The sequence below is a fragment of the Micromys minutus genome, assembly GCF_963924665.1.
Source record: "Micromys minutus genome assembly, chromosome: 28".
In the NCBI taxonomy this organism is placed as follows: domain Eukaryota; kingdom Metazoa; phylum Chordata; class Mammalia; order Rodentia; family Muridae; genus Micromys; species Micromys minutus.
The window spans coordinates 19897284-19920744 of NC_137963.1; the positions used below are offsets into that span (position 1 = coordinate 19897284).

The 23461-nt window shown below is 41.9% G+C and overlaps 1 protein-coding gene across 7 annotated transcripts in view; it reads left to right on the forward strand.

Annotated features, from left to right (window-relative positions):
- Window positions 1–22515, forward strand: part of TMEM245 (transmembrane protein 245) — a 62369-nt gene extending 39854 nt beyond the window's left edge. For 5 of the 7 annotated variants that reach the window (XM_080940234.1, XM_080940236.1, XM_080940233.1 and 2 more), the window contains 6 exons: window positions 2814–2936; window positions 3077–3222; window positions 12435–12535; window positions 14151–14325; window positions 17098–17292; window positions 21140–22515. In XM_080940234.1, the coding sequence (XP_080796360.1) occupies window positions 2814–2936; window positions 3077–3222; window positions 12435–12535; window positions 14151–14325; window positions 17098–17292; window positions 21140–21185 (786 nt within the window). In that variant the 3' untranslated portion in view covers window positions 21186–22515. Of the gene's footprint in view, window positions 1–2813; window positions 2937–3076; window positions 3223–12434; window positions 12536–14150; window positions 14326–17097; window positions 17434–18504; window positions 18547–21139 lie in introns of all 7 variants that reach the window. The other 2 variants (XM_080940235.1, XR_013975601.1) reach the window with 2 other exon arrangements.
- Window positions 22516–23461: the final 946 nt, after the last annotated feature.

Sequence of the window (23461 nt, forward strand, 5' to 3'; positions counted from 1 at the left end):
TATATCATGCTAGATGTTTTATAAGTATTTTCTAATTTAACCTACTCAAGTTCCTTAGAGAACCAATAAAATTGTAAACTCAGTATATTAAAGCAATTAACACTCAGTTGCCTTTTTTGTTGTTTGTGGAACCGAGTTCTTATAGAGCATGCATTATCTTCTAGAACGTTTCCTCCTCGGGAGTACTCTGGATCTCTTTGTTTCACACTTTTGTTTGTTTGTTTGTTTCTTTTCTTCTCCGTATTTGTCTCTTGTTCTGACTTTTTGAGGCATGGTTTTCTTTGTAGCCCTGACTGGCCTCAAGGTCAGGGAGATGTACCTGCCTATTGCTCCATACACTCGGTTTTCTCTGGTCTTTTGGCAGGTTCCCCAGCTCTCCCCAGGGTGTCTCGGAAGATGTGGAGGTTTCCCTAGATCCCTCAGATTCCTTCTGGCTCAGCGTTTTCACTCTTATTTGCTGCTTGAGTGTATTTTATCTTTTTTTTTTATTGGTGTTCAGTCTTTCTGAATGAATGTAATTTTTTAAGATTTGTTTTTATTATATTTATGAGTTTTCCCTGCGTGCATGTATGCAGTACCTGCAGCAGCCAGAAGAGGGCATCAGATCCTTTAGAACTGAACTTAGAGATGACTATGAACCACTATGTGGATGCTGTGAATGGGTCTGGGTCCAGTGCACCCAGTACTCTTAACTGCTGAGCCATCTCTCCATGTTCCCCGACTAGATTTTAAGTTCTTTATTATTGTCCTTTAAACTAATGCAAAGAGGTGTATCAATAATAGCTTCTCTCCGTTACTTTTGTATTTAGAACAGTGGCAGAGCTCAAGTGGCATACTGAGACTTCCTCATGCAGATCCTTTCTATAGGGCTAGAGCAGGAAAATGAACCAGAAAGGGCCAGTGGAGCTGACAGTCAGCGTCTCTGGCTCCTAGTCCGACAGGGAGGCAACTCCATCTTTGTAGAGAGAGGTGTATGCTTCTGACCCCGCATGCCTGCAGTATTTTGTTTTTGTGCTTCTTGGATCCCATAGAACGGGGCTCAGAGTACCTGAGAAGCCGAATGAGTGGCAGGGTGATTGGATGGTGGGGGACTGGGAGGCAGAGCAGGAGGCTGCTGAGGCTCCGTGTTCGTCCTGACTGCCCTCTGTGGCCAAGTTGCTTAACTGCTTGTGAGTCTTCTCTGGGCTTACAAATCATGGCCAGGACTCTGTCCTAGGCATCTTTTTGGTTACGTTGCCACTGTTGATTAAATTAATGCCAGCCCTAGCTCTCGTTTGCCATTTTTGAGTTGGGATGCATTTTTACCTCTACAAATCTGTTGCATTTTTGAGTTTTGTGGGCTTTCTTACTGATCCCGCCTTTGCTGATACCCTTTCTGAGCCTGGCAATTAAACTAAAACTCTACTTTGATGATTAACATTCCAGAACTGTCCTCTCTGTTGTCTCTAGTTGATCTCTTCAAGTAAAAAGAGTTACTTGTTGGTTGTTGGAGACTCCCAGTCTACAATTGCTGTATTATGGTAGTTTCTTAAGAGTTTCAGGAGGGTATTTTCTATTTGTGTGACTCAGAAACTATGTAAATTTTTTATTAAAAATTCCAGAGTGACTAAGGCCCCAAAAGTATGCTTGCCAACTACAAATACAGGCACTGTCTCCTAGAGTCAGTGGCTTTGTTCATTCTTTATCCCACAAGGTCAGACAGTTAATTGTGCATATTTTTGTAGGCATAGTGAAGCATTTTCAAGATTTTTTGTAAGGAGTTTTTGTAAATGAAGCCCGCCTGTTGAATTCTCTTAAAAAGACTGAGCTGAGGCTTACAAAACTTTCTGAAGGCAATAGAGTGTCCCTTATAAATGGTGCATTTGAGGTGGGGAAGGAATGACCAGCTCTTGTATAGACTGCATGTCATAACATGAGCATGTGACTGGACCAGAGCTGCTGTCTTTAGAAAGGCACCAAAGAGAATTGCGGATGTTGGGGATCTGGTCCTAGCCGCAGCAACCCTCTGACTGCTCGTGTGTTTACAAGGCATCCACATTGCTGCCTTGCAGCACTGTTTGCGGGAACATTCAGTAGCTGCAGCAGAACAAGTCCTCCATTAGGAGGAAGCACCCACCTGGGAAGACAGACAGGCATCATAAGGGGTTTTAGTTGATGAAGGCACAGAAATGAAAACGGAGACATGAGAAGCCATTTGCATCTTCCTTTGCTCCTGTCTCACAGCCTGTGTGCGTAGCCATCTTGATAAGCGCTTCTCATGCGTTTGTAGGTGGCAGATCAAATGAGTGCTCTTGGCTTGTCCCAGGAAAGGCTCTGCCAGTGGTCCTTGCCTCCTCATTGTTTTCACTGTGATTTCAAGACTTTGGGATAATACATCATATTTATAGTTGAATCCGAGTTGTCTAAAAGCAGCATAATAGAAGCTGGGCATGCCTGTGCACAACTAATCCCAGCATGCGGGCGGCAGAGGCAGACAGATCTCTAGGGTCCAGGGTAGCCAGGGCTTGCTACACAGAGAAACTCTGTTTTGAGAAACCAAACTAACCAAATAGAACCAGCATAATAGAATGAAATGGCTATGATAGTTGCCATACTATTTTAAGTGTTATTTGGAATGGATTCATTATAACTCCTTAACCATTTTCTTTACTATTGAACATAGATGTTTCTGGATGTTTTTTCTGCTTTTAAAGTAGGCAACAGTTTTTACCTTTTCCACCATGGCTAGTAAGACAGTGCCCTGAAAGCACAGTATGGCATTAGCGGCCCCTGTGTGAGGATTAGTGCTGACCCCAGCTGTCCCCGTCCATCAGATTCTGGAGTCTCTGTGGATCGTGATGAGCCGGAACGTGAGCCTGCTGTTCACCACGGTCACCACCCTGCTGACCATCCTCTTCTACAGTGGTACTGCTCTTCTCAACTTCGTGCTTTCTCTGGTATGTGCATTTACATTTAGAGCACACACTGTATTTCACATTGTAGATTACAGCATTTTCTGGCCTCTGTTTTTGCACATGTATATCTTCTATAGGTTCGTAAATGTGATTTTTAGGAGATCCTGTCCTTTGTTTTGCAGATAATTTTCCTGACCACACTGTTTTATCTGTTAAGTTCCAGTGATGAGTACTACAAGCCAGTGAAGTGGGTGATAAGCCTGACACCACTCTCCCAGCCAGGCCCTTCCTCTAACATTATCGGCCAGTCTGTGGAAGAGGCTATCAGGTGGGGAAAGGGGTTATGTTGTTCTTACTAGCTTCTGTGGCATCCAGTTACCTTCCTTGTATTTCATAAACATTCAGTGTTGAACTAGCAAAGGATGTCAGTGTTTTCAAGACCTTTATCTTCCTTTAAGAAGGTCCTAGAAGCAGAGCACATGCTTTGAGGAAAAGTTGCCAGGAGTTTGCCCCCTGTTCTGCAGCTCTGATTTACACGACATGGTATGTGCCTGCAAACTGGCTTTTAGTCCGGTTTCCAGCACCTTGGCATTTGCTCAGGAGAATTCCCCCTTCATCACTGTCTTTACCTCCTCGGGGCCTGCTCTGGATCCAGGAGTTCCAGCCTGGATCTGGGCTGGGGGTAGGTGACCCTCCTGTTTCTTCTCTCTTGTTGTGTTCAGGGTGTCCTCTGCAGGGATAAGATATTGGAAAATACAGTGTTATTGGAAATACAATGTTTACTTACCTCCAAGTCTGTTTATTGTATCTGGCCAAAATTTTCCACGTAGCATGTCTTTTGAGTTCATGTATTGCAAGCTTGGTTTCTCACTAAGATTCTTTCACTTTTACATCTCTTGGACTTCTTGGCCCTTCTCTTTTCCTCTTTCTGGAAAGGGTCTGGCCATTTGCAGCCTAGGCCCCTTAGCGTCTTCCTGTCCTGTCTCATTGCTTAGTAAGAGGATGCTATAGTCTTATTTTTGTGGATTCCTAACTATTCAAAGTAAATAGTCATGGGACCCATTAGATCATTCTTTCTACTAGAAGTAGACAAACAATTATGAACTGCATATTGCTCGGTGACATCAAGTGGTTAGTGAAGTGGTCTTAGACTCGGTTACATAGTGGAATCTTTGGCATTTCTATCTACACACACTTCTAAAAAGTATTATTGTTTAGAACTAGTCATCCGCAGAATCCTGGAACTGACCCGATAATTGTTCCTGAGCTCGCCTGGCTACCGTTTGCTGTATTTATGTAACAGCCAAGGAGATGATCACATTGATCTTTGGAACCCCGTTACACTTCAGAAAAGTATGTGTGCCGAGATAGAGCATGTGTTTGTGTATGTATATGTACATATTGTGTGTGTGTGAATCATGCTTGGAAATGCTGTTAGCTTTTCTCCTCAGGAACCTTGGAGAAGGTCTTTATCAGTTCTTTTCCTCCTTGAATTGGGTGTCATTTGGCATTTTTTAAAAAATGCTCATATCACCTGTCTGTTTTCTGGGTGTGTGTAGAGCCATCATATAAAGATTCCAGGTTGGGAGTGTATTCTCTAACACAGCAACTTTCAAAGTGATTGTTGTTGAGAAATTATTTTAACATTTCCAAGACTATGTAAGCCCTGGCATTATTACTGGGTAAATAAAACGATGAATCTTTTGTTTATCTGCTTTTTAAAAAAATGTCATTTGTAATTACCATTCCCTTAAAAGGAAAAGAAAAAATGAAACAGACAAAGCCCCTCTCTTCCTAATAGCATAAAAATAGCCTTTGAGAGGCTGGCAGCAATCCTCCTGTCAACCCAGCTGAGGCCACGCTGTACTGGATGACAGGTGCACTGCCTGGGAAGATTCTTTAAAGGCCAGCAGTGCTCCAGTTTCCACCGGAGCCCCTGTCTCCTGGAAACTGTGATTATTACAGTTCCAGAATGTTCCTACTGTGCTTTCTAGAGGGAGCAACTTTCTGACTGACTCAGGTGCTTCTGTACAAGATACTTCTGCACCCTCCGTATCCCAATCTCTCTGTCTCCCTCCCTCCCTCCCTCCCTTCCTCCCTCCCTCTCTCTCTGAGACTGAATCTTGCTTTGTCACCTAGGCTGACTTTAAACTGGATATCTCTTGTCTCTCTTTCCTGAACACTAGGATTACATGCATACTGCCATGCCAGGCTTCATCATTTACTACAGAGAGAAGTTTAGTATTGGCACTATATTCCTGTTGGATCTGAAAGATAATGGTTGGGTGTGGATGCCATTTTCAACTGTGATGGGCTTTTGCATTCTGCAGCCCTGTGTGCTGCTCCTTTATGAGCTAATAATAAATGCTTAATATGTTTGAGTTTTGCATGGGCTCCTTTCAGGAGTCTTCAGGAGGAAAGTGGCAATGGCTGTGTCTAAGAGCCTAAGTAAGAATTTTCATTCTGAAGGATTATGTTCAAGTAGGAATATGATTAATAGAAGAATAGACAATTACGAAAACTGCAGTTGTTTCTCTGTAAATGCTCAGTGACACCAATTTTATAAATAAGTCATTATTCATCAGTATATGGTCAAATGAAAGATTAATTTCATGTGATACTTCAATGAGTTACAAGTGAGATCGGGAGTTGGCTGCATGGCAGTACAGAGTGTGTTCCTGAAGACTTGCTTCTGAGCTGTGGGTTTCCTTTGTGATCACCGTGGCCTTGAAATTTTGCACCTTATTTTAATTCTAAGTCCATGTTCTAAATGGAGTACATTTGTCATTCATTGAGTTTTCATTTCATCTCAGGATTTTGAGTTACTGGCATGCATTCTGGATCCCCAGCCACTGTCATTCCTTAGCAGCATGCTGCCTCCTGAATGCACACATCACACCCTTCTCCCTGAGGCTCCCATTCTGCTTGCTCTGGTGGAGATATTGCACATTACTAAGTTGCATGTTGTCACGGCCTCAATGCAATTTAGTGTGTGTGATATTTTCACATGAGTGCATGCACACGGGTCTGGCTCTTGCTTGCTGGGATTACAGCGTTTCCATGCTGGCGGGTAGAACTGTGCTGAATTACATGTGAGAATGTATGTTCTCCAAGATCTGGTTCAGACAATGGGCATGTGAGAATGTATGTTCTCTAAGATCTGATTCAGACAATGGACATGTGAGAATGTATGTTCTGTAAAATCTGATTCAGACAATGGACATGTGAGAATGTATGTTCTCTAAGATCTGATTCAGACAATGGGCATGTGAGAATGTATGTTCTGTAAAATCTGATTCAGACAATGGGCATGTGAGAATGTATGTTCTGTAAAATCTGATTCAGACAATGGGCATGTTCGATTTCCTCCCAATTCTGAAGAAAATAAAAGTGTTTTAGTTATTTTTAAAAAGTTGTTTTGCTTCTTAAGTAAATTAATGTTTTCAGTTTCAAATTTGAGTGGATTGTTGACTGAACAAAATTCTTAGAGCTTTAACTGTGTAAGTGATAGTTATTTAAAGTAAAATGTGCAATAATGAATATAAAGATCTGTCTGTATTTTTTTTTTTTTTTGAGACATGGTTTCTCTGTGTAGCCCTGGCTATCCTTGAATTCCCTCTGTAGAACAGGCTGTAAATGCTGTTTTCATTTAAATCTAAGTAGTAAATGCGGTGGCTGGATTGCTTCATTCTAGCTAGTTTCCAATAATAACACAGAGAGACCATGATTATTTTTAAGCTTCATCTCAATATCTGGGCAGTCTGTCTTAATCCCCTCCCCTAAGCTAATCTGGTTCCCCAGCCAAGAACCCCAATAATACTTGTAATTAAGCTTTCCATGTTTCTGTTGGACTCTCAAGGACTCTTCCTTCTCCACGTACATCCTCCACCTTGTGTGTGTGGGGAGGGGGTGCACATCCTTTTGGATCTTTAGAGAGGGAGGGTGGCAGTGATGTACAGAAATGTGAGGTAGGTGGGGTTTGGTTTTGGACTCGACTCATTTTCTGTTTTTTTTTTCTTCCTTCGACTTGTGCTTTCTACATGTTTGTGGCTTGTGGTGCTGTGTCTTCCAAGTGCACAGCTGAGCTGTGGCTCGTCCTTCTACAACTTGCTTCTGGTTCCATTTCATCTCAACCAGGTTGAGGGATTGAAGTTGTCTTGTTTTTGTTTTTCCTTCAGCTTAGAAAAATGATAATTCTCAATTGATGAGGGAGAAGAGAGGGTTCCCAGCGGAGACATGGTTGTGTGAGGCATGAAGCATTCTCCTCAGTGCCACTCACTACGGTTTCCTTAGCTTATTAGTGGGAAAGGTGCAGAGGAAAGGCTGGCTGTGCACAACTTTTGGAACTTTATTCCACAGTGATGTGTGTGTACATGGAACATAGCTGTATTGGAGCACTGTATCCTGTTTCCAAGGAGCAAGGTAGATAGAGGAGCCTGGACTGTGGTGTCTGTCGGGGGCCAGGGTTATCTGTTAAGTCTGCAGTGACTGAAAGTCTGAGGGAGGGAACTGGTCTTTTTAGAAGGGCTCAGCACCTCCGTGGCTGGTGTCTTTTTTTCTTCCTTTGGTAGGTAGATGAACTAACGGAAGAGAGAAGAGCTTCCAGCATTTCTGGACTTGGTTGTTCTCAAGTGCTGAGTGCTAGGAAAGCCTAGGGGAGGTGGAATTAACATTAAAATGCAAACAGCTTCAGGACAATCTACAGTATTCCATTGTGTAAATGTACCACATTTTTGTATCCATTCCTCTGTTGAGGGACATCTGGGTTGTTTCCAGTTTCTGACTATTATAAATAAGGCCACTATGAACATAGTGGAGCATGTGTCCTTGTTATATGTTGGAACATCTTTTGGGTATATGCCCAGGAGTGGTATAGCTGGGTCTTCAGGTAGCACTATGTCCAATTTTCTGAGGAACCACTAGACTGATTTCCAGAGTTGTTATACCAGCTTGCAATCCCACCAGCAATGGAGGAGTTTTCTCTTCCTTCCTTCACATCCTCGCCAGCATCTACTGTCACCTGAGTTTTTTATCTTAGCCATTCTGACTAGAATGAGGTGGAATCTCAAGGTTGTTTTGATTCGCATTTCCCTGATGACTATGGATGTTGAACATTTCTTTAGGTGCTTCTCAGCCATTTGATATTCCTCAGTTGAGAATTCTTTGTTGAGCTCTGTACCTTATTTTTTAATAGGGTTGTTTGATTCCCTGGAGTCTAACTTCTTGAGTTCTTTGTATGTATTGGATATTAGACTTCTATCAAATGGAGGATTGGTAAAGATCGTTTCCCAATCTGTTGGTTGCTGTTTTATCCTAATGACAGTGTCCTTTGCCTTACAGAAGCTTTGCAATTTTATGAGGTCCCATTTGTCAATTCTGATCTTAGAGCATAAGCCGCTGGTGTTCTGTTCAGGAAGATTTCCCCTGGCTTATGTGTTCCAAGCTCTTCCCCACTTTCTCTTCTGTTAGTTTCAGTGTATCAGGTTTTATGTGGAGGTCCTTGATCTACTTGGACTTGAGCTTTGTACAGGAAGATAAGAATGGATCAATTTGCATTCTTCTGTATGCTGTCTGACAGTTGCACTAGCACCAGTTGTTTAAAATGCTGTCATTTGGGCTGGTGAGATGGCTCAGTAGTTAATAGCACTGGTTGCTGTTCCAGAGGTCCCAAGTTCAATTCCTAGCAACCACATGGTGGCTCACAACCATCTATAGGGGGATCTGATGCCCTCTTCAGGCAGGAAGATATAAGTGCAGCAGAGCACTCATACATTAAATAAATAAAATTTTAAAAAAGAAAAAGAAAATGCTGTCTTTTATCCACTTGATAGTTTTAGCTTCTTTGTCAAAGATCAAGTAACTATAGGTGTGTGGGTTCGTTTCTGCGTCTTCAGTTCTATTCTACTGATCAACCTGTCTCTGTACAAATATCATGCAGTTTTTATCACTATTGTTCTGTAGTACAGCTTGAAGTTAGGGATGGTGTTGTTGAGAATAGTTTTTGCTATCCTGGGTTTTTGGTTATTCCAAATGAATTTGAGAATTGCTCTTTCTAACTCTATGAATAATTGAGTCAGAATTTTGATGGGGATTGTATTGAATCTATAGGTTGCTTTTGGCAAGATGGCTATTTTTACTATATTAAATCTATGAGCATGGGAGATCTTTCCACCTTCTGCTATCTTCCTCTATTTCTTTCTTCAAAGACTTGAAGTTTTTGTCGGACAGATCTTTCACTTGTTTGGTTAGAATCACCCCAAGATAACCAACAAGATTACCCTTAGCCAGACTAACCAGAGGGCACATAGACAGTATCCAAATTAACAAAATCAGAAATGAAAAGGGAGACATAACCACAGAAACTGAGGACATTCAAGAAATCATCAGATCCCACTACAAAAGCCTATACTCAACAAAACTGGAAAATCTGGATGAAATGGACAATTTTCTAGACAGATACCAGATACCAAAGTTAAGTCAGGATCAGATAAACCATCTAAATAGTCCCATAACCCAAAGAAATAGAAATAGCCCTTAAAAGTTTCCCAACCAAAAAGCCCAGGACCAGATGTGTTTAGTGTATAATTCTGTCAGGCATCCCAAGAAGACCTAATACCAATACCCTTCAAAGTATTTTACAAAATAGAAACAGAAGGAACACTACCAATTCATTCTATGAAGACACAGTTATGCTGATACCAAAACAACACAAAGACCCAACAGTGAAAAGAGAACTTCAGACCAATTTCCCTGAAGAATATTAATGAAAAAATACTCACTAAAATTCTCCCAAACTGAATCCAAGAACACATCAAAACGATCATTCATCATGATCATGTAGCTTCATCCCAGGGAAGCAGGGATGATTGAATATATAGAAATCCATCAACATAATTCACCACATAATAAACTCAAAGAAAAAGAAAGAAGAAAAAAAAAACACACATGATCATCTCATTAGATGCTAAAAAAGCATTTGACAAAATCCAACACCCCTTCTTGTCAAAAAAGTTTTGGAAAGATCAGGAATTCAAGGCCCATACCTAAACACGGTATAAGCAATGTAGAGCAAACCAGTAGCCAACATCAAGCTAAATGGAGAGAAACTGAAGCAATCCTACTAAAACCAGGGACTTGGCAAGGTTGCATACTCTCTCCCTACCTATTCAATGAAGTACTGGAAGTATTTGCCAGAGCAATTAGACAGCAAAAGGAGGTCAAAAGGATACAAATTGGAAAGGAAGAAGTCAAAATGTCACTGTTTGCAGATGACATGATAGTATACCTAAGTGACCCCAAAAATTCCACCAGAGAACTTCTGCTGATAAACAACTTCAGCAAAGTTGCTGAATATAAAATTAACACAAACAAATCAATAGCCTTTCTCTATTCAGAGGATAAGCAGGCTGAGAAAGAAATTAGGGAAATGACACAGTTCACAATAGTCAAAAACAATATGAACTCAGTACTTTAAAAGACATCCTTTCTAACTTGAGAGGTCAGAAGTCCTAATGTGAAGATTTGAGCAGGGCTATGGTACTTCTCGATGCTGGGGAGATGTGAGAGCATCGTCTCTTGTACAGTTTTAGAAGGTGCTGCTCATGTCCCAGCAGTGCAGCCCAGGCAGTAGATCATCTTATCCCTCGGTGGTTGTGTGATTATGTAACTATGAGCAGTGTGTAGTATATACCCAGGGTCCACCAGTTAGCTAAACATTGTTGTAATGACTCTCTTACAGACCCAGTTCAGGGTAGAAAGAGGCTGTACTCATCCCATAAGTGGTTTGTTTTGGGGTTGAGCTGGTGTTTGAGTCATCTACAGTTGAGTATTCTTAGTGCCAGCTTACTTGTACTATGAAAAACTTGTGAATAAGGTCAAGCTAATGCAAGCCACCTTTTCACACTAGACACATTCCACAACCCACTCCTCAGCCTAGTTCCTGACGTGGTTATCTCTCCTCCCCAGCTTCCATGCCCAGAGGTCCCCGAGGAGACTGCACTCGGTGGTTTTTTCCTAATGTAGAAGGGATTTCATACCCTTGGCTGATGTCAGCTTCCCCTCTCTTTCCAGGCTTGCCCTTTGAGGGTGTCCTGTCCCCTCCCCTTATTAGACTTCTGCACCTTATGCCTACTAAGCGTTGCCTCTTGTCTCAGCACCCCCCAGTGTTTCCACCATTCTTTGATATTTTCCAGGTCAGACATTCTCCCTTTCTCTATTCTTTGCTTATCCACTTTTCCCCACCATTTGTTTTTCTTAGATTTTTCAGTCCTTTTTTTCCTGTGGGGTATCTCCTCTCTTATCTTTTTGATATATTTAAATTTGGGTCCATGTTGTCAGAGTCACATGACACATTCTTGAGTGATGCCATTGGTAAGGTGGCACAGGTTGTGCAGATGGGGAGGTATTCATTGGCACCATGTGTCAGGGTACTATTGCATGACAGAGTCACCTGACTCCAGATCCAGTTGGTGCTCTGGGAGCCTCCCTTCTGGGAGTCTTTGCAGAAAGCCTGTGTGTGCTTCTGTGTGCAGTGTCACCTTTGCTGCCACTGTCCTCTTTTTTAGTGGACATCCGACTTCACCTTCTTGTGACTGTCTGCCCCTCCATAGCCCTGGCCTCTGCTTCTGTGATTCCTGGGGTTTCTCGGGGCCTTTTCCACGCAGTGCTCCTTAATCTCTCTCAACAGAGAAGTGCCATAGCAAGATACAGCCCGTTTTTACTCCTCGTATTTTTCTCCCTGGTTAATAGTCATGCATCTCCCAAGACGAGTGGCATTATTTGATACCAAAAGTTACTTTGTAGTCTTGGTTTGCTAAAGGCATGTATGAAAATCTTGTTAAAAGAAAAATTGACAGAGTCTAAGCTAGATGATTCCTCACTCTCCTCTGGACCTTCCCTTTCCCTTCTGTTTCCTCTTCTCCTTTTTTCCCCCTTGTTGTGCTTTCCCTTCCATGCTGGGGCTTGAACCCAGGACTTGGAGTATGCTGCTAACCCTTGCTCTACCACTGGGCTGTCCTCCGTGCCTCAGTTATTCTCTTGACATGGACGGGATGCAGGCTGGGTTTCTTCATTCTTTCTTTACACACATGCTATTTAGGCGTAGAGAATATGACTCTTAACTAGAAAATACCTACTTTCAAAGTGGGAAGTTGGGGCCTGGTGTAGCTCAGTTAAGTGCTTGCATAGTGCACAAGGCCCTGAGTATGATTCCTTCTCACACCAGCCTCCACTCAAAGAGGAAAATTGGTAGGTGAGTTCAGTAATATATATATATATATATATATATATATATATATATATATATATATATATATATATATAAAAATTTTTTTTTTTTTAGGATGTTTTGAGTTACTGTCTCATCAGAGAGAAATGTAATTTGAATCTTAGTTTATGGACTTCACTATATTAATGTCAGTAACATTCTCAGAGAAATGAGACCTGTTGCCAGATTTTGAATAAAGTGGATAGAAATCCCAAGGTGATGATTTTTCTGATGCTGGGATTATTTACTTTTCCTTTTTTCTCTGGGTTTTCTAGAGGGGTATTTGACGCTTCCCTCAAAATGGCTGGCTTCTATGGATTGTATACCTGGCTGACTCACACTATATTTGGCATCAATATTGTCTTCATACCATCAGGTAACAAACATATCCAGAACTTCCTGGCTGTCTAGTTAAGGAAAGTCGGACCTTCCATTAGTTGCTTTCTTCCTCAGAGTAAGGTCTCTAGATTAGTGTGTCTGCAATGTACTTGTATTTTGCTGTAGCCTCAGTATCTGGAACCACACCCACCACATAAAAGTCATTTGTAAGTATTTGTTGAAGGAATAAATGTCCTAATACTTGATATAATATTGGGTACATAGTTGGTACTCAGCAAATTAGTTGAACTAATTGGCAGGGAGGGAGCAGTTTGTTGTCTGATAGCTTTGTTCCATGAGGGATGCCATCCCCAGGGCAGGACGAGTGTCGCGTAGATCTAAGCACTCGCACCTATTGTGGTTTGTTCTACAAGCAGCTTGCAGGCTGATGACAAACTCGGGATTTTTCTTTGTCGGTTCAGAACCTCCGTCTACTTTTTTATTTTTGTCATTGTTTCTCTAAATACCCCCTCCTTCCACACTCCGCTGTCACTCACCAGCTTCCATTCTTCCTCCTTTGTGTTCTCACATTCAGGCTTACTTTTCCCACTCAGCTGTAGTGTAGCCCACCCTCTGATTGTCTTGTACCCCAAGACCACACAGAGCTACTGAATAATCACGTTAAAGCAGGCAGGAAAGGCGTGTATAGACAAAAGCCAGTTTTTCAAGGCCACCCAAATGGCTAATGGTTGGACCAGAACAAGAATCCACATCTGCGTGGCTCTTAATCTGAAGGGAGCAAAAGAGGAGAGAGCAGGGACTGCTTTGTAACAGGAGAACGTGAAGTCTTTCTACTTACAGGACTTTTGTTTATATCTAGTATGTTTAATTTATTAGTGGCAAAGTAAAGAATAAGAATTGAACCCAAGATGTAGATTGATCTGTGGGTCAGAACATGTGAATGTTCTATGGTTATACTTATGGGACTAGATTTTAGCCATAGGGCAATAGGATTTAGCACTTAAAAATAACATTAGCCAGGGGCTGGAGAGAGGCTCGCCATTTAAGAGCACTGGCCTCTTTGAGAGGACCAGCACTCATTTAGCAGCTCACAACTGTCTGTACCTCCACTTCCAGGGGATCCAACACCGTCACACATACACAACAACAATGCACAAAATAAACAAGTATTTAAAAAAAGTACAAACTCATAAGCTTGATACAATAGAGAAGTTTTAATAGCAACTGTTAAGATAGCTGTTATTTAACTAGAAAGCTCAAACAGGTTCTACCAGTCCTCTAAAACTGAAGCTTGTGTTTGCTTAGTTGTTTGGATAAACTCTTAAGATTATTTTTATTTTATGTGTTTGGGTGTATGTATGTATGTTTGTTTGTATGTATGTTTGTATGTATGTATTTGGACCACATATGAGCAGCCTCACAAGTGTCTACAAAGATGTGAAGAGCATGTCCGATCCCCGGGGACTGGAATTACACATGACTGTGAATGGCACATGAGTGTCAGTCAAACACTTGCTCTTCCTTTCACCAGAGCCATCTCTCCATCTGCAGTGGGTGTGGGTGACTTAAAGAGGGAGGATCGATGCTTGGGTTCTGCTGCTTTCTTACTGTTGCCGAGGACTTTGATTGCTTTTCTTTTACTCTTCTATTAGCTTTGGCAGCAATCCTTGGAGCAGTGCCATTTCTGGGGACATATTGGGCAGCAGTACCTGCAGTTCTAGACCTGTGGCTGACACAAGGGTTAGGATGTAAGGCCATCTTGCTCCTGGTCTTTCACCTGTTGCCAACATACTTCGTAGACACTGCCATCTACTCTGATATATCAGGGTAAGTGTTCCAAGTTCTTGCTCGCTCTTAAGGTTTGGTTTGGGGAAGGAGTGGTGGCAAATGGTCCAATCAGGTAGTCTTTTTGATCCTTTTAACAGTGAAATTGAGATGAAGAAGAATTACACTGTTGTAGTAAGATTATAATTGTTTCTATGTAAGTATAAAATCTAAAATTAAGACCAAAATTATGCATAATTCTGTTTTGAATTTCATGGCATTTAGCCTAGGAGAGAGTATTACTAGACATACCTAAACTATTTACGAACAGCAGAGAATAGTGGCTATCTCAGTACTGCTTTGCATTTGGAGAAAAAAAATGTTATGCAATTGTGTGTCTGCAGATTCCAGTGTAAGGTGAACCTCAGCAAGCATTAATGTCTACCCTCTTCATAGTATGTATGGTTCATGATGAATTACAATTTAAATTTTAACTAGTCAAATTTCGATGATTTGATAAAGATCTGTTTTTCCTAGGTTTTGATACCTGTGTAGAGATTGTATCAGGTTCTCAATTTATTGTCTTCATTATTGTGATCATTATTATTTATTATAAATATTGTATTTATCACTGTGTAGCTCAGATAAGACCTCCCAATTCATAGTTGTTCTGTCTCAGATTCCCAAGAGCTATAATTCCAGGTTCACATCTGGCCTCATTCAGTGTGCTGTCAGTAAACAAAAGGTACAATGGGTTTGAGGGCCTGTGGGTTAGGGCATGGGGAGGAGGATTTAAAGACATACCAGGCAAGGTGGTACACACCTTTGTCTCAGTTCCAGGGAAGCAGAAGCTGGTGATCTCTGAGTTCAGAGCCAGTCTGGGCTGCATAGGCAGTTCTTGCCCAGCCTGGGCTGCATAGTGACTTGACATTCTGCTTCAAAAACAAACAAAACCCAAACTTAAAGGCCTAATGGACAGGGCCTCTGCTAGAAACAGCTGTCTTCAGCTGTTTTAAGTTTTCTGAAATTTAGTTGAATGGTGATTTATTTTCTCTCATGTAAGTTAAAGTTATAAAATAATATAGAACAACATAGAAGCCCCATTGAAGCAGAGTACAGTAAAACAGGCAACTTCCAGTCCATCCTTTAGGGGAATTGATAGGCTTTCAGCTGGAGAGGGGAAAGTAAAATCGCAAACGTATCTCCTGTGGTTTGTGATTTAGGAATCAGAGTCAGGAGGAGTGCCAGGTGGAAGCCCACTTTAACTACATAGCAACATCCTGTCTCAGCACCAGACACAGCATGGAACTGGAGAACCGTCTCTGTGGTTCATATTTTGTACTGTTCTTTCAAAGAACCTGAGTTTGGTTCCCAGCACCTACACTGGGCAGCTCACAACTGTCTGTAACTGTAGTTCCAGGGATTCCACGATCCTCTTCTGGCATGGAGTTGTACAGACATGTATGCACATACAAAAAATAAAAATAATCCCCCCCCAAAAAAGCCCAATACCCCAAAACCCCAAAGCATACTTAGTGAACACTGTAATCCCAGCACTTGGGCAGGCACAGGCAGGGGACTAACCTAGTTTAAAGCCATCTGCTTTACATAGTAAGATGCAGGCCAGGTAGAGCAGCAGGGAAACTCAGCCTCAGAACAGCCAAGCAGAACCAGACTATGATCAACTGATGTTTTAAAACTGAGGTGTAAATAGTCTACTTTTTACACTAAGTGCTCTGTGTATTTAAACTTCGCTGTAAATTTTTATATTAAGGGTTATAGTTATAATTTAAGACTTATTCTGATTTTTCTCATCGTAAATACTTTATTTGATCAGTGTTATTTGAAATGAAAAGTTCGGTGTAAATTATATTTTTAGTTAGGCTTTTATTTACAGGTCCTCCTTCCACCACTTTAAGGCTTAAGAATTTTTGCTAACAATTTTCTCTAAACACATCACTTAGGGAAAGTACTTCACTGCTATAAATCTTTTTGGAAGAAGAGAACTAAATTGTGAACAACATGTTTTTGTTTCCTGAAGGCTGGCTCACTGCTGTGTGTTTGTAAACTGCTATATATTCCAAAATCATTTCTGAGTATTTAATTATTTACCCTGATTAAAACGTTCCACTCATCCATGTTATTTAAAAACTAGAAACAAACAGACCGTGGCTGTCCCTCTTGCGTCACTGGTCTGGACTTATCTATACTGTGTTGCTATTTCTGTCTCACTCGGTCCCTTTGTGTCCCAGTTGCCGTCATAGGCTGTGTAGCAGTCATGACTCTTGTCAAATAAAAGTCTTGTGCTTTGTTGACAGAGGTTTTCCACACAGCCTCTTACAGCACCTGCGGTCGTTATAATTTTAGGAGATTGCCAAAGGTCAAATCTGAACAAAAGGAATATTGCTGTTACTATTTTATAAAACCATAATTGTTGCTTTATTAAAGAAAACCATACCTGCTAAATTGCACTTACTATGGTCCTTAGAGGAAGTAAACCTAGCGTGTATCTTAGGTGACCAGCCTTCAGCCAGCCGTGATCACCAGGAAGCCGTGGGATGGGCACAGACAGCCTGATAGCAGCATGCTTTTATTTTTTCAGTTGCTACTCCTATAAAAAGAGATAGAGGCTACTCATTGGTACATTTTTGAGAAAATCCTTGTTTCTCAATATTATGTTCTTGATTCTACGTTTATGTAATCTAAAGAAAGCTAGTAGTGGAGTAAAGCCTGAAATGTCAGAGAACCAGCATTGTGTTAGCAAGTATTTGGGATTTATCCAAAGCTGATATTTATTGAAAATCATATGTGCACTCGGTGTGCTTTTTGTTCCAGAGGAGGCCACCCCTACCTGACCGGCTTAGCAGTGGCCGGTGGAGCCTACTACCTGGGCCTGGAAGGAGCGATCATGGGGCCTATACTGCTCTGCATACTTGTTGTTGCTTCCAATATCTACAGTGCCATGCTAGTGAGTCCTACGAATTCAGTGCCCACACCAAATCAGACCCCTTGGCCTGCTCAGACTCAGCGGTGAGTTCAGCAGCATGACGGCGACCAAGACTCTGCACTCTGTTTTCAGTAAATGGCTGCATCTGGGGGCCTGTCAGATTGAACGTCTCCAGCACTCGTCATCCATGCGGATCATTTTTTCACCAGTCCTTACTGTTTCCGGTACATTCTCTCCGTCAGATACTCTGCCTGTTGATACCCTGACTGCAGTCATTTCTGAACAGCTTTAAATGTGCTTGAACTGTCCTGCCTCCTGAGGCAGCCTCGTTTGGTCGGGGTGTTTGCCTGACCACATTGCTGTTTGCTTTTTCACTCGTTTTCGTCGTCATTTGGCGACAGTGTCCATCCAGTATGCCAGCCTCAGTTTTCAGGGTAGTATTGAAGGGCATCAGGCAGTTGCTATTTTATGGCTATTACAAGACAAGATTCTGTTTTCTGGTGTGCACCTCCTGGTGCTTGTGAATTATATTTCACTTGCTTGGATACCTAGAAGTGGAATGTTTTCTGTGTGTCAGATTTAATGTTAAAACTTGCAAAATAAGGTAAGTGTTGGCTCATACCTATAACCCCAACATTTGGGAGGCAGAGACAGGAGAATCAATAACAACTATCCAGAATCAAACAATAAAAACCTTACAAGGTGGATTTTCTGTGTAAATTATGCAGATGTGCATATAGCCTAGCAACAAAATAAACAGCAGTTTGAGAATAAATCGGTGTCACCTTCCAGAGACCTTATTATGTTGCCCAGCTTGTCATCGATGGGAAAGTGCTGAGTTTTGTGTCATTATATATTCTTGTGTGCTTTGAGTCACTGAGAGGTTGGTCTGACAGTCCATTTACACCTCTATACTCGGGCTCTGTTATCTGTCATCTGTCTGTCTGTCTGTCTATCTATCTACCTACCTTCCTACCTACCTATCTTATATCATGTCTTTTGAATTGATAAAGTAGCTTGAGTTAGTCGCTCAGAAGCCATTGGTGCTAATACCTTTATATTTTGTTTTTTTAATTAATTTTATTGAGACAGGCTCTCACTGTGTCAATGCATAGCCCTGGCTGGCCTAGAATTGGGAGATCCACCTTCCTCTGCCTCCAAATTGGAGAACCAGAGCTGTGCATCCCCACACACTCATTTAGTGATGACGTAGGTGACCGACAAAGGCTTTACAGCTGGGCTGTTAACACAAGGACTCTCTCTCCCCTCCTCCCTCCTCCCTTCTTCCCTTTCAGGCCAGCCGAATTCACAGTCCACTCTTCAGGTTCCTGAGTACGGTGTGTACTACCAGCATATCCATTTGCTTTTCTTCCTCATAGCAGGGCTTGGGTACTGTACAATGAAAGGATGGTTTCTCTAGGCTACTAGAGAGAATGACAGTTTTTAATGTTTGCTTGTTATGGGGGAGGGTGTTTTCTAATGATTTTTAATATCTAAAACAAGATTTACTGAAAGATGAAACAAGGGAAACTGTGTAGAGACGTGAAGACGAGTAGGAAGCTGTGTCATCAGGTCAGGTGCTGGGAAAGAAGCCGTGAGGGTCGCTAACACCAGCAGTATTTCCATCAGTCATTCATGCAGGTGGCAGTTTTTGTCAAGCTTATTGTGAAAAGCAAAGGCTGTGACTTTTCCTGGCTCTAAGTCCCCTGCCCTGTGCCGTCCTTGAGGGCTGTGATTTTTGGTCTCTTTTGTGCACTGATAATTCCTCACAGAAAGATCTTCACAGCAAGCCTAGCTGCAGGCAGGCGCAGGGAAGGCTCATGTGGTGCAGATGCAGAGGCCTGCTGTGGGAGTGCCCTGTGCAGGAACTCACATTGTTAGAGCCATCGGGACAGAGGCTGGGCTCTGCCAAGTACAGCGCTCAGAAACGGGGTAGTGTCACTGTTGAGAAGTAACAGACACATAGACGGACATACATCTTCATTGTTTTACTTATTTAATTTTTTCAAAAGATAACACAGATATTTAAGGAAACTTGGGTTTCATTGTTCAGGTCTCTCAGCATGTGTCTTGTGTTCATTGGGGTCAGGCAACACAAAAACCCCTTCAAAGCCTTGTCCTTCATACCCGATGTTGAAAGTAGAACCTTACTAGTTAGTCCTCTTGTTCTGAGGGCTGCGGAGGAGGCTTTGGTCACTGTCTCTGAGTGAGCCTCCAGACAAGTGGACCTGTGTGAGTGCCGTGTCTCCTCGGTAAGATTTGCCTGTGTTCCTCTTGACCTTGCAGGACTTTGTACATTGTCCTATAAGGTTCAGTTTATGCTTTTTCTCATTCTGCATGTTTGTTTGGACTAAAAATGCTCAAGACAGAGTCCAGGGGGTGGCAGTATTTTGGAGTTGCTTTTGAAGGTGCTTTATAAGTTGTTACGGGCAAGGCTTTGTGCTGTGCGTGTCCGTTCACACTGCTCTCTGAACTGTGCCACACTAACCCCTTGTCTCTCAGCTGCTTCTAGTGAGAGCGTGTTGAGCACTTAATGGTGATTGATGGTTGACTGTGCTATAAAAACAAAATTAATTTTATTCAACTTGGAGGAAAGTGATATGACATGCTGTGTTTATGTGGTCACAGACGAAACGTAAATTGAAGATTGCTCTTAAGGACCTGAAGAGATGGCTTAGTAATAGACTAGTTGTTGCTCCTGCAGAGGACGTTTTAGGCCCGTGTGGTGCTTACAGCCATCTGTAAACCTCGTTCTAGGGACTGGATACTCTTCTGGGCACCAGACATACACACGGAGCATGCACATGCAGGCAGAGCTCTCAAACACATTAAATAAACCTCAACAATTTTTGATTTTTGAAAAATGCTAGTGTTCTGAAGTCAAATGTCTTTTGTATTCCTACCAGACGATTCTGTTCGAAAGTTGTATGCTTCCTTTCTAAACTGGTCCTAATAGACTGTCCATGCATATTTCACTTCAGATATGTTTCATTAAATAATAGTAGTAATGCTAATAATAAAAACCCTATATATCAGCTGAACTCAAAACAGCCAGAAGATAGATTTTTTTTCTTTTTGTTTTTGCTTGTTTAAAAATAATACCAGAGAGATATTCCAGGTCTAGTGTGTTAAGCAAATGCCCAAGCCTAGCTTCTTCCCATCTGAATGCTGTCCCAACCTTGACTTGTGGCTTTCTAAGGTATCAGATACTGGAGCACATGTTCTTTGGTAACTTCTGACCCTGGCCCCTTGGCTGTCTGTGAGCATCGTAACTTTACTGACTAACACTATGATAGGCTTGTATCAAAGGCACCACGGTTCAGAGGTACCTTGTAGGTGCATCAGACCTTCCTATCCAGTCCAGATCCCAGCTGGCACTTGGCACTATTCACTTAGCTTTTCTGATATGGGACAAGTCAGGCAATGAAAACACCTTTCCAAATCTGTCTGGCACCCTGCCCTGACGGGCTTGGGTTCTGTGTAGCACCAGGGTCCCTCCTTCTAACAGGACTCTATCAGCAATTAGTCTGATCAGCAAGACTTATTCTCTGTAACATCATATCTGTTTTCCAGCTAGTTGGAAGTTTCAATAGCCAAGAAAACTGCCCAAAAGTTGCAAAAACTTTTTTGTAACATCTTTAGCCAAAATCCAGTCACATAGCCATTTGTGCTTCAAGTAAGTCTGGGGAAGTCTTAGATAAGAGATAATGCACTTAGCTCCAAACTGGGCTCTTGAGGTAACTAAGAGACTGTGAAACAGTCTCGTGAAATACTAAAAATAGTGACTATGAGCTTCTATGTTCTTCAAAGTTATGTTGAATGGTTACTGGTTCTGGGCTTGCCCCTCCCTCCTCAAAGCTATAATAACCCCACTCCTTTCCAAAGCAAAACCAACCATTCTCTCTTCTTTCTTTTTCATTTTCTTTTTAGGACTTTCCGTGACATCGTTGAAGATCTGAAATCTTCAGTTGATTGACATGGCTTCACTGCAGTGAGTTCTCTGGGGAGTTTCACCTTGACAGTGAGTCCTCTGAGCTCTGTCCTCTGTTCTGTCAGCTGTGTCTGGCAGGCAGAGGTACCTAGAAAAGAAGCAGAAGCCTCCCAGCCTTACATGCCGAACACCAAGTGAGAAAGAACTTGTTCTAGGCTGCTTCGCATTGTAAAACACAGCTCGAGAGTTGAGAACTGTGTCTGCTCACACCTCAAGCTAAATTGGCTTCAAAAGTTGTAGTTCGTGCACTGGTACCAAGGCTTGAAATTGGCCTCTTTGATTATCTGCTGCAATGTGTATTTATAAGTTATCTTAAGGATTCTGAATTACCTGCTATTAAATGTATATTCAGTGTAATTTTTCTCCTGCTGTGGGAGTTTAGCCTTTTTCAGTGACAAGGCTGTCCCTGTGGAATATGTTCAGTAAGCAGAGAAGGGAGTCTGATACCCTTTAGGTATAAATGAATCTGTGTGCTGTGAGCAGAGATGCAGGAGGAGTGGAGCTCTTCCTCTCACGCATCCTTTCAAGGTTCACAGATTTCTACAATTTTCTGACCACACTGAATGAAGATCCCTACTGAGCTGCTGTCAATAGTATCGATGTGATAGAATCCATGTTGTCAACGCTCCTCTCTTACCTGCTTTACAAGCACAGACTCTGAGGTGCGGTGGTCCTCTGGTTTGTTGTGTGTGCCCTCAGTTCTTTCCTGGAAGAAGTTCTATCCGTTAGTTGCTTAGCAGCAGAACTTCCTATTTCCTGCCACTTAGCACAGTGCCTTGCACACAGGAGTCTAGAGGAATGCCTGCTGAGTTGGACTGTAACTTTGTACCTGTCTCAGATCTGACACAGCCAGCATAGTGCTTTACATTTTATATAGCCTTTGTGCATATTACTTCACACGCACTTCACATCAGCACTCGGAGCTTTGTACTCGGAACACTGTCACACTGGTGGGGGAGCTAAGCTTCAGGACAGAGGCCTGAAGTGTTGTAACTTGTTTCCTGTCTTCTGATGTCACATATGCAGACTCTGTCGTAACGCATTTCTTATGGCTTTGGCAGTTTCCTAGTCCTGTCACCAGAGGTTGTCATTCATTCGTTACCTGTGAAAGAGTTGTCCTGCTTTACTTGGCTGGAACTTGAGCCCAGCTCCTAGTGTTGTGCCCTTTCTAGCTGTTCCTGTGCTTCCCAGGGAGTGTGCAGCAGACGGGATTTGATTTGTTTTTTGAAAGCACTTAACTAAAATTACATTTTTTAAAAACTTGTAAGTTTATAACTTGATTGATCACGATTAATAAAACCCATGTCCCACAGTGTCATTTGACTTGCTGTGAATGGTATGGCTCATGCAGAGTTTCCTGGGTCTATCATAAATCCTTCAACATTGTGAGCTATCAATCCATCATCTGTTAGAGCTGACCACTGAATCACTTACTCTGTTCTTAACAAGTTGGTCATTTGCTCATTAACACATTTCTTGAGCATTAGTGGATTCTAGGGCCCATGCCACGGACTATGCAGGGTACAGTGGGAGATAACTCCTAAGATGGCCTCTCTCCTTACACGCCAGCCAGATCACGTAAATCATACTAAATCTAAAATTCTTGCATCAAAATGGTTGAGGAGAGAAACCAAGTTTTTGTTTGTTTACTATATTGTGATAAGTAATAGCTATAATTAGCATATGCTCATAAGAAGCAAATACACACAGTGAGTTTGTGTGCATATACAAATTATGTTTTCCAATGTGCTTTTAGCCATGTAAAAGCAAATTTGCAAAAAACTAAGTTTGAGCTAATTCATAGTTGGTAGGATAGTTCTCAATTTGAATGTGAAGTTCTTGGGGAACTCTGAGCTCTTAAGTTCAGTGTTTCCTAAGTTAGTGACAGTGGTATAAGTCTGTCCTGAAATATTAAGAGACGTCCACCACAGTGGCCTGATCAGGAAATTCAAACCACTCCATTACTGCAGTGAATCCAGGAAGGCTACCCGTTGGGAAAACACCCTAGCATGTGTCAGGCACAGGAGGTTTTACAGATTTTTCCTAGGACGGAGAGAGAATAGATAACATGATGAGGTGGTAAGAGTTTTTGTTCTTAACCTAATCTACCTTGAAGAGTTTGCATAGAATTTGACCTGGGAAGAAGAAATTCTAAGAACAGAGAGGTTATATATGGCTGGCTTGTGTTTGTTTGTTTGGTGTGCATGTGTGTATAGGTGGACTTTCTGGCTACTTTATTGGGTTCTTTTACCTGCCACTCT